Source organism: Papilio polytes, unplaced genomic scaffold (genome assembly GCF_000836215.1).
Source record: "Papilio polytes unplaced genomic scaffold, Ppol_1.0 DF821400.1, whole genome shotgun sequence".
Lineage (NCBI taxonomy): Eukaryota > Metazoa > Arthropoda > Insecta > Lepidoptera > Papilionidae > Papilio > Papilio polytes.
The window spans coordinates 3632925-3644613 of record NW_013527804.1 but is presented as its reverse complement, the minus strand read 5'-3'; the positions used below and the strand labels follow the sequence as shown (position 1 = coordinate 3644613).

The 11689-nt window shown below is 34.8% G+C and overlaps 1 protein-coding gene across 1 annotated transcript in view; it reads right to left on the bottom strand.

Moving 5' to 3' along the window:
- LOC106108714 (serine/threonine-protein kinase Genghis Khan) overlaps window positions 1–11689 on the bottom strand; it is a 43170-nt gene that overhangs the window by 28172 nt on the left and 3309 nt on the right. The window contains 9 exon segments of the mRNA XM_013289975.1: window positions 3–89; window positions 631–685; window positions 1506–1562; window positions 2017–2110; window positions 2451–2599; window positions 3211–3315; window positions 3743–3853; window positions 4179–4300; window positions 5035–5214. Of these exon segments, the coding sequence (XP_013145429.1) occupies window positions 3–89; window positions 631–685; window positions 1506–1562; window positions 2017–2110; window positions 2451–2599; window positions 3211–3315; window positions 3743–3853; window positions 4179–4300; window positions 5035–5214 (960 nt within the window).

Below are 11689 nucleotides of genomic sequence, written 5' to 3'. Positions count from 1 at the left end.
CGCGTGGTTCATTATCTTGCCGTAGGTCTCCACTAACGACTCCGCGTAAAACGGCGTCTCACCGAACAACATCTCGTACATACACACACCTGGAAATATACATATAGACAAATATGAACTTACTCATTATAACCCCACAGAGGGGGTGCCTTTTTTTTTCGATGGGGAATGCGTTACGCATACTCCGTGCCTCTGGACAGACACGCGAATTATGTGGGACTCTCCCCCCATAGTGGGGGGCATACCTCACTTAACCCCTTCGTTCCCTCCTGGCCATTGTGGGACACCACGGGATCGCTTGCGCTTGCCACCGCGACGCCCCACTGGCTGAGGGGGTGCCTACCCTAAGTTAGGGGTAGGCAGAATTTCGCCAACCACGCTGTATGCGGGTTGACTTCACACATATCTTTGAATTTCTTCACAGATATGTATATCACGATGTTATCCTTCGCAGTAAGAACGTCGGGTAAATTATGTATATATGAAATCCGAAAATCACACATTTTGGCGTGATTCTAACCCAAGACCTGTAGGTTTTAAACCCCTGAGCCACCGACGCTCTCAGACGACGTTATAGAGAAATATAATACTAGTCAAAACTTAAACCATTAAACTGAAATTAAAACTCACCTAACGACCACCAATCACATTCCGGTCCATAACGCCCTTGGCCATCTTCCATTGCCTGAGAATTAATAATGCATATTTATACCACCTACATAACAATTCATTTCATTTCAACGTCCTATAACGCAAATAGTCCCAACAGTTAAAAAAAAAAACCTATAAAGGAAATGTTCCACCAAATTTTATTAAAGAACCCCTTATAACGCTAATATTCCCAATCTATACTATTATAATAAAGCGTAAACATACACTTCTTTGTTGCCCAAAATGTCAGCAATTACAGAGTATTTTTGAAAATATCTTCTTTTAATAAAGAACCCTACACTTACGTCCCGCTTTAGGCTATATATTTTTACGCCTTTAAATTTAGGGGGTAAATATTTTGGATAAAAATCCTAATGTGGAAAAGAGACCATAAGTTGCTGCCAACATCAAGAAAGTAAGATTGCCAAGGTTGACATGTCACGTCATTTAGACATTTGCTATTGATAATTTGACATATGTAAACAATAAAATAAAATTTTCATAATTTCATGCGGATGAAGCCGCACGGGAACAGCTAGTCATTTATAATAGAGCCCCTAATGACTAAAACACTCCCAACCACTTATAAAATAACCCCTTATAACGTTTTATAACCAACAATTTATAAAAAGAACCCTGTACAACGCGGTTTATTTGTCTGGACTATTGAAAAACGTGTTATACGGAGAATCCGACAACTGAAATTCCTATAACACAAAACCATAAGCGACGTTATAGTTTAATATTACTAAAACTTAGACGTCAACTTTTGACTACAGTTTCGAGCTCTATGCGTAGATATTTGACAAATCATGATTATAAAAACATTATTATGTAAACAAATTATAACTTACTCTTAATATCTCTGGCGATATGTAATCCGGCGTTCCCACTGCCACATTACTTTGTACCTAAAACAAACAAAGATAAGGTTTAAATTAAATAATCGGAAATCGCTACTAAGACGGTCCCTTAGTAACCAATCTACACTAAACAATTTAATAACCACTAAATACTCTCTGTGTGTGATCAACAACTTTGTTATTAAAACAAAATTTTCCTACTGATAAGTTAAAGTCCAAGGGAAACACAAAACATTTTAAGTTATCAAGGGTCTATGTTATAGAGGTTTTAGGCTCTGATGGGAAGAGAACATATTATTTTTTGAAGTTATAGAGGTTTATTACCGAGGTTTGGAATTATCAAGGTACTACTGTATTATAAATATGAAAGATTGTAAAAAATAAATAAATAATTGTAATCTTACAAATGGTTTAATCGATCCCTAAGTGACAGATGGAGGACATAGTGCAAGAACACATAGGCTTGGATACGAGGATATCCGGAGGTAAACGCTAGTATTACCTTTCCATCATCCCCCAGCCTGAGACAGGAGCCGAAGTCAGCCAGTCTGATGTGTCCGCTTGCGTCTAGTAGAACATTGTCTGGCTTTATGTCTCTGAAAATAGGCAACATTGGACCAAATTATTTTAAGTATTTTTCATTACTATAAAAACATACCTGTAAAGATTTTTTATAATAATGAGGTTTTTGAATTTCGATAACTCCGAGAACTAATGAAATACTTTGTTGGAATGGAACAATTGACGTCACGTGTCTCAAGCTAGCTCGGGTCGCGTTTTAGCCGCACGAAAATGATCATAATTTTATTTCTTTAACTCAATGGTTGAATATTTTTGGCTCACTTTTTTTCTGTTAATTACATCTGGTTAAAAAAAAGAAAAATACATGCATATTCTCTATTCTACAGTAATAATTTTCTTATTAACAATACTAACCTGTGTACATATCTAAGTTCGTGGACACTCTGCACCGCGAGGACCATCTCCGCGATGTAGAAGCGCGCCATGTCCTCCGGCAGCCTGTCCTCGAACTTGGACAGCAGCGTCAGCAGGTCCCCGCCGCAGTAGTAGTCCATCACCAGGTACTGAAAAACCATTCAATTTTACTAATCTTACTAATATTATAAATGAGAAAGTTTGAATGGATGGATGTTTATTAGAGTTTGTAGCCTAAACGGCTGAACGGATTTCCATGAAATTTGGCACAAGTTTGAAGCATAGTCTGGAAGAACACATAGGCTACTTTCTTTTGTTTTTATTCATACCACGCGGACAGAGCCGCGGGCAGAAGGTAGTATTATTATAAAGTATATTATAAATGAGAATGTTTAGATGGATGGATGTTTGTTAGAGTTTATAGACTAGACTGCTGAACGGATTTCGATTAAATTTGGTACAGATGTAGTGAATAGTGTGGAAGAACACATAGGCTACTCACTTTTGTTTTTTTTTTAATTCAACGGGAACGGAGTCACGGGCGAAAGCTAGTAGTCTATACTAATATTATAAAGAGGAAAGATTTGTAACTTTGTTTGTATTAAATAACTCAAAAATTACTTGGCCGATTTCAAATTCTTTCACCAATAAAAATATATGTCACCGCTGAGTAACATGGACTATATTTTTTACTATTTATTAATTTCACGAGAGCTAAGCGCGCAGCAACAGCTAGTTATTTAAATAACTGATTTTTCACCAAATTGTGTTCATCTTGGAAGGCGTAATGTAAATTCGTTATCCATCTTCTATCTCCGAAGACTAGAACATCTCTCTCTTCTTGGAAGCACGCAGTTTCAGCTCGCTGAAAAAGAAAACCAAAACAGTTAGAATAGAATAGAATAGAATAGCATAAAACATTTTTACTGCCAAAGGGAACAAGACTACACAAATATAACACATACTGATTGTAAAGACATAATTGAAGTTAAATAACTCAAAAACTGATTTTAAAAATTTTCTTCACCAGTAAAAAGCTATGTTATCGCTGAGTAACATAGGCTATTTCTTATTATTTTTTCTTAACTCGACGAGAAATCGCGAGCACCAGCTACTATATTAAATATGCAAATTGTAGATGGATGTTTGTTAGAGTTTGTCTAAACTTAACGGATCTTTAAAAAAATGTCATAAATGTGGCGGACAGTCTGAAAGAACACAGGCTATTAATTTTTTTCACGGGCAAAACCTACTATATATTTTTTCCATGATAATAATGAAAATGCACTTACTTTCAACATTTCCCACTTATTTAATATCTTCATTGCGTATACTCTCTCGCCGGTCGTGGAGGACACGGTGCCGCCTGTAGCCGCCGCCATGTTGCCCCCGCCGTCGGTGCCCTGGAATATTGCAAAACTTTACATTACTACTTACATCTATACTAATATTACCTTAAACCTTACTTTACCTCTAAAATTATTTACCTTAGAAAAATCTTTTTCTCTCAACTTGGAATTTCTAGTATTAATATTAATCAATACTAATATTATAAAGAGGAAAGATTTGTATTTTTGTATGTATTGCAATCACTGAAAAATCAACTAGAAGAATTTCAAAAATTCTTTCACCATTAAAAAGCTACGTTATCAGACATAGGCCACGTTTTTTAAAATATTTTTAATTTCACGTGGAAATGAAAGAAACAGTTAGTATTTAATAATTTACCTGCATAAATGAGGCCCGCACAACGCAAACTTCTCCAAAAGCGCCTCTGCCAATCACTTTGACTAATTCAAAGTCGTCTCTTGACAACCTTAATCGCTTGAGAGCCGTAGCCACAGGTTTTACTGGAAAAAAAAACATAATAAAACATTACCATAAATAGTTAACATAGGATACTAAATTTGAGTCTATCAAACAATAAAATACAATGCAAAACGACTTAGTTAAGAAAACTTAAGAAAATCTCTTGGTCCTTCGAGTCAGATTTTAGAAGATTTCATTTCGAGTATTACAAAATATTTGCATTTCTTTGGGCAATATGCGTAACTTATACATAATTCCCTTTATATATATTTCTATTACATTAAATTGGAGAAATTTCAAGCACTGTTTAATGCCTACTGAGGCCTTCACCTGTCTTTCTAATCCTATCATTGCCCTTTTTACATACTGAGAAACAAGTGATAATTCAGAATTCACTGTTATATCTCATTTGCGTGAAATTATAAAAACTTTGTTATTATTTACATTTGTATATGTCAAAATTTAAATACCCAAATGACAATGAAGGCTGTTGACATTGGCTAACAATTAGAGATAATATGGCAATCTTGCTTATTTTTTGCTATTCGCTTGTTGCTTTTCCCTTTTCTGCATGACTGTTTTTTTTCAACATATATACCAACTAAATTTAATAGCGTGAAAATATATATCCTAAAATAAGTGTCGTAAGTGTAGAACTTTAAATAAAAAGAATGATTCAAAAACATGCTGTGATTGCTGACATCCTACGCCATGAAGTAGTGTATTTACGTTTTATTATATTAGTATAGTTAAGTACGTCCAAGGATTAACTCACCATACTGTATGAAGTCAGCAACAGCTTTCTCCCTCCGCAGACTGCTGTTACAGCATTCATCGTAGAGTACAAGCAGCATATCCAACAGGGTCTCTGCACTGAAGCCATTACTGCGAGGTCCTTGTAACCGCCGCGAGACGAACATCGTCTCAATCTGCTTGAGGCGTTTGATGCCCAACACTGCGGACATGTAAAGTATTACTTAAAACATATAAAACGGACAATAATAATAATTTTATTAGCCAAAGATTTATATAAGTAAAATAGGTAAATAAGATAAAATTTATACAAATATTGCAAATAATTTTATTCTAATAATTCCTCAACACTATGAAGGACTTTCTGGATAAATCAGGCATTAAATATTTAAGAGACGCGAGGCTGGTAACCGCCGTCATGTGATCCGGCAGGCTTTTGTTATGGGCAATAATTAATAGTTTGATAAATGTTGGTCGCGGTGTTTTCAATCTATGCTTCAGGACATAAAAGCAATGTTACAAAATCGTTTTGACGAAAGTATGATAAAACCGATAAAACCTTACTGCTACATTCGTTGTTTAGTCATTAAGGGAATTCCTTAGGGTGGATAGTTTAAGCAATCATCTAAAGACAGCTTGCTTAGTGTTTTGTTAGCGCGTGCACACACCTTTGATCAAACTATCGCAAAACTGATTAATCACGCTTTGATTCCTATGAGCTTAGATGGAGGTGCAGACTCGATTTTTAGTTGTGCAACTAAACAGTTGAAGGCTGCGAAACAATCGACAATCGCACAACAGTTTTGCAGTAGTTTAGTCAAAGCTGTGCCCGCATTTAATGTTTATTTTAACACAAGAGCGCAATAGCGCAGGTCCAAGACCCCCAACTGGGAGCTTATTTTTGTCTTTACCTACGCCTACGTCACGGGGGAAAGCTAGGCCATTAAAGATATAAAAAGCGGTCCACTTTAAAATGCATGCGAGCTAAAATTAACACTCGTGTATCCAGCGACCCAGTGACCTAGTATAAGGGCGCAAACAAACGAATCCCTCTTACAACTGTTGGTGACTTGTTTCTTTTGACAACTTTTTAACCCAAGCCTCAAAGAATATTGCTGTGTTAATTAAGGCGATAGGTCGACCTCAAATGATATTGGTATAAAGGTGTAGACAGAAGATTAAAATAACTCAAAGAGTTAGACAGATATTATGAAATTCATAATGAGGGAATAACATTTCTTATAAGACTTTTTAATTAGTGTCTGACCGAGCACGAAACCGAACTTTCCGCATAGCTCTCTGTGTCAGAAACAGAAATCAAAACTTCCGAAAACACATTTAAGATTACGACTAGAGTGTAGTGTATTTTAAATAATTTTACAGGATTCTTAAAGCACGGATCAAAAGCTTTGTAATTAATGTTTTACTATTTATAATAGACATTAATTTGTTTTTAGTAAAAAAATATTTAAAAACATTTGCAATAAATTGATACGTGACGATACAAAAAAATTAACAAACACTCCAGTTACTGCGGGGCCAAAAGTTTCGGTTATATTTCGGCCGAAACTGTGCTGAAACCGAAACCGAAAGTACGGTCACTCACTATTTAAAATGAGATTTTCCCTAATCCTTGTATTTTACTATTAATGGAATAAATTATAAACATTTTATATGCTAAGAGACATGACCGATATCTTATTCGTGAATTTAAATAGAGCAAACTCTACGTCACGTGTTTCGGATTCGCATCGGTTACGTTTCGCTTTCGCTGCACTGTAGAGGCCTTAATTAGCAGATAAACCTCTGGTATGTGAATATAAGAAGGATTACGAAGTCATTTGGTTGCAAATCCAATCTCATTTATATAACGGATTTATTTAGCAGTGGCATAAATTAAAACATTTTTATACTGAATTCTCTTTACTGTGAATATAAATGGACAATAAATAAATATTTATATTATACTAATTCACTAGCTTTTGCTCGGGACTTTGTCCGAGTGGAATTTAAAAAAAGCAAAAAAAGAAGTCTGTTAGTGGTTAATGGTGCAAGACTTATTTAAATGTTTTAAAATGTCGGCCCTATCGTTTTGAGTTATTTCAATACATAAAAAAATACATATCTTTCCTCTTTATAATATTTGAACAAATTTTAACTAGTTATTATAAATTTTATACTAATAATATAAAGAGGAAAGATTTGTATTTTTATATGTATTCGATTCACATAAAAACTACTGGGCCGATTTCAAAAATTCTTTCACCATTAGAAAGGTAATTTATCTGTGAGTAACATAGGCGATTTTTTTATTATTTTTTTTCAATTTCACGGGGTCGAGGTCGCGTGCAACAGCTAGTTAAAAATAATTTATTACAGAATTGACTCATTACTATAAAATAAAACATCGTGATCCAACCTGCATGTCTAATATATAAAATAAACATAAAGTCGTCCACCTATACCTAAACATAAAAAAATATACGTGCATTATGGTTTAAATGGCCTAATTTTTTTACAATTTGGTCAAATTTAGTTACAATATGGCCGATAGTTCCAAATTCTTATTAGAAACGCTGCAATTTGTGACACATAAAACACTAGCATTTGCCCGCAACTTGATTCACGCGGAATTAAAAAATCTAATAATCTTACTTCTTACTAATATTATAAATGAAACATATTATTTCTTTTCTTTAAATGAATAAATAAATGCGAAAGTTTAGATGGATGGATGGATAGATGTTTGCTAGAGTTTGTAGCCTAAACGGCTGAACGGATCTGGTAAAAATTTGGCAAAGATCTAGAGCATAGACTGTAAAAACACGTAGGCTACTTGCTTTTGTTTTGTAACTCCACGCGGACGGATTCGCGGGCGAAAGCAAGTGAAAAAACAGTCTGTGTTAGTAATATGCTATCTAATAGTAAAAATAATCTATTCGTTACATACAAAAATAAAAATCCGTTTCTTATATAAGTGTAAATGACTTCACGTTCACACTAACATATAGACTTACAATCGCTGATCGCTTCGTATGAACATGCCCTAAAGCATGTATTATGACAAGATTGTCTCATAATGGTAACAATGATTCTCACATTGTCATAGCTTGTCGCCCCCACGAACACGATAGTTCATTGACCTACATATGTTTACTACATGTAGATCCCGTTTATACTCTGTTACATTTAAAGGACACATAATATTCAAACTAAACGAATGATAACCAAAGTTTGAGATGCGGTGTTCAATTTTGAAGGACAAATAAAAGTAGCTTCTACACTAGACTGAAAGCTGCAAGTACAGTATCTTTCTTATTAGTATCTTTGACAGTGTTAGAGCCCGCTTTAACATCTTCCAACGAATGGTTCGACTCGTCCGGTGACTAGCTGTTGGTGGCGACTTTGCCCGCGTCAAATAAAAAAAAGTAAAAATATACCCTATGTTACTCAGTTATAACATAGCTTTTTAAAGGTTTTTGAAATTGGTCCAGTAGTTTTCAATACATACAAAAATCCAAAAAGTCAAATCTTGCGTCTTTATAATATTAGTAAAGATAATTAAAACAAAGTACCAATTAAAGTTACAATAAAGACAGATCAAAAACAACTTGTCAACTTAAAGCTACCTACACAAACATCAACAAGTCAGCCATTTAACACATACATACAAGTAATAGAAATTAAAAAAAACAATCAACAGGAAACGGGCGCCGTAACAATGCGTCCAAATCAAAAAGGATATCCCATAGCCATGCGCGGAGTATAATGATTATTACTGATGCGCGTCGGCGTGTGTAAATCAGTGGCCACTGGCATGCAATGGCCACTGGCCACACTTTTGCAAATGGCCACCGTAATGGTCACTGGCCAACGCAGTGGCCGCGGCTACTAATTTACGCACTAACCGTTGCCCTTGCAGGTGGTACACGCTATCAATTAGTACAATTCAGTCTTAAACTTGAGTATACAATTCTTAGGACCAAAAACTTTGTTTTCCACGGGGGAAATCTTAATAAAGACACCTTTTCCCCAAGTTAGGACATGGTTATTTAGGGTTATACCTACTATACCCCCTCGGTGGCCAGCCTCTAGTGCTACTAGTGAGGAGTCTAGTGGGGAACCAGGATCTTCGGTGGAACGCACCGAAAAAAAAACAGACCAGTCTTAAGAAAGTTGTATTTGCAATCTACCACATGCTTTCGCTTAAATAAAATGTGAAATATTTAAATACTAGGTTTTGGACCAGACTTCATCTGCGCTGAATTTAAAAATCTTAGAAAGCCTATGTATTGTTCCAGACTATATTCTACATATTTGCCAAATAACATCGAGGTCTTTTAAGCTGATTTGAAGATAAATAACAAACATCTATTTAAAAATTTAGCATTTTTAAATAATATGAAGTACTAGCTGTTGCTCGTGACTTAACCCGCGTGAAATTAAAAAAAAATACATTCAATGTTACTGATAACGTAGATTTTTAATGGTGAAAGAATTTTTGTAATCGGTTCAGTAGCTTTTGAGTTATTTCAATACATACAAAAATACAAATCTTTCCTCTTTATAACATCATTATAGGTGATTTGTATAGATTCGGAAGAATAAGCACACTGTAAGTCCCAATTATTCTGTTCTTGGTCAAGTATCCAATTATAAATAACTAACTAATGCTCATAATAAAAAAAAATTAACCCTTGACACAATTTTAATTCATATAAAAGCGAAATTATTATCGAGTTGTCGACAAGTCACGAAAAAGGCAGTGAGCCAGCTATCAAGTGACCCAAATAGACTTGGAGACTTCTTTACACTTAAGTGCATTTTAAATGGCATTCAAAACATTTTTCTAGATTTATTCTCCCAGCACTACAAAGCCATTAAAAAGTATTCTTTGCATGCTCTTATTCTCACGGCATTTCTAATGACATATACGACGATTTATTTCAAAACTGCATAACCTAATTTTTTAAAGACTTGGGTAATATTTTCGCGGTTATTTCCGTTACATGACTTGCGTAGCCTAAATGAATTCTCGAATAGAAATTTATTAGCATACTTATATTGATTTTTAAACATAATTATTTTACCATAGTCTTAACATAGTAACCAATATACGAGTAAACATTCCTTGTGCCAACAATTAGTTACCAAGGGGTTTCACCATGCAAACTTTCAGATTTCTAAACGCGATAACTAAAACAACGTTATAATTATCGCTAAATATTTAGCAATATTAGTTTCCCCTAACAATAATCGATTTTTAGATCACTAACAGACCGGAAGGGGCGTTAAGCACCTTATGCTTGCACGCAATTTGTTTGTCAGTATTTAGAGTACGTCAATTATTTTTGCAATTAAGTGTACAGCTTACAACTTCTATATATGTGTATTTTATTAACATGCTTTTTAGTAAGTTTTAGCTTTACGTCAGAGGATTCTAAAATAGTTCATATTTCACATTTAAACCATGCCACAAATATAAAAGAAATATGCCACACGGACGTTGCGTTCCCGTTGCGTTGGCGCACCGCATTGACTTTCAGTAAACTTTGTAGAACTTTCTCTGCTTTGATTTTCAAAATTACTAATTATTTGAAGTTTACTTTAAACTTAACAAATGGCAATGGTCCTGTATTTTATTTTAAACCTATATAACGATACTACAACGTAAAGTCGACGCACCGCCCGTGTGGCATCTCCTTTATGATTTTAGTCTTGCTACCTAAGGGCCTGTATTATAAATTGTCAGATACAATCCAACATGTAAAATATGTGACAGAAATATCAGATTTTGTTCCCTTATCCTACAGTCATTTTTATGCTATCTGAGCCTCTATCAGCCAGTGGTGGGACAGGCTCTAAGTCTTCTCACTTTCATATCCTGTCACCAACTCCGTTACATAGGTTCCGTTCACGTGACCTGTCGTGAACTAAACAGTAAGTAATTCGACACTATTCCACCTTATAGAAATTCGATCTAATGATTGGGCCCCTTTCTAAACGGTCAATGTACCGTGAACAGAAATTGTTTTCACTTGACTGCTGACAAGTGTGAAGCTTTCAATTATTTTGATAAGCCACTTTCATCTTACCCTTACACTGCTTACAAGAAGATTGATCTACCTTCTATCATTTTAGTTCATTCTAGTCAATAGAATCCTTCTTAAAGTCCCTACAGACTATCTTACTGATACTATTGCAAATGTGAAAGTTTGGATAGATAGATGTTTATTAGAGTTTGTAGCCTAAACGGCTAAACAGATCTCGATGAAATTTGGCATAGATGTAGGACATAGTCTGGAAGAACACATAGGCTTCTTACTTTTCTGTTTTTTTATTCCACGCTGATGCAGTCGCGGGCGAAAGCTAGTTAATTAATATTTAAACAGTGTAATGTCCGCACCTCCATACATGTTCATATTGATCATGCATCCTACTAAGTTATTGGCTAATAAAGTCTGCTGTCTGCAGGAGCTCTTAATCTAGCTCTATCTCATAATAAGCTACTGTGCTACAACTTTGACAAGTATTATCAGTACAGTACAGTACAGTAATAATAGTTACATTAAGGGCCTGTCCCACCAAATTGTAAATTGTCTGATAACAATCGAACGTATAAAATATGTGATGGAAATATCGGATTTTGTTCATTTATCTAACAGTGACGTAATTTT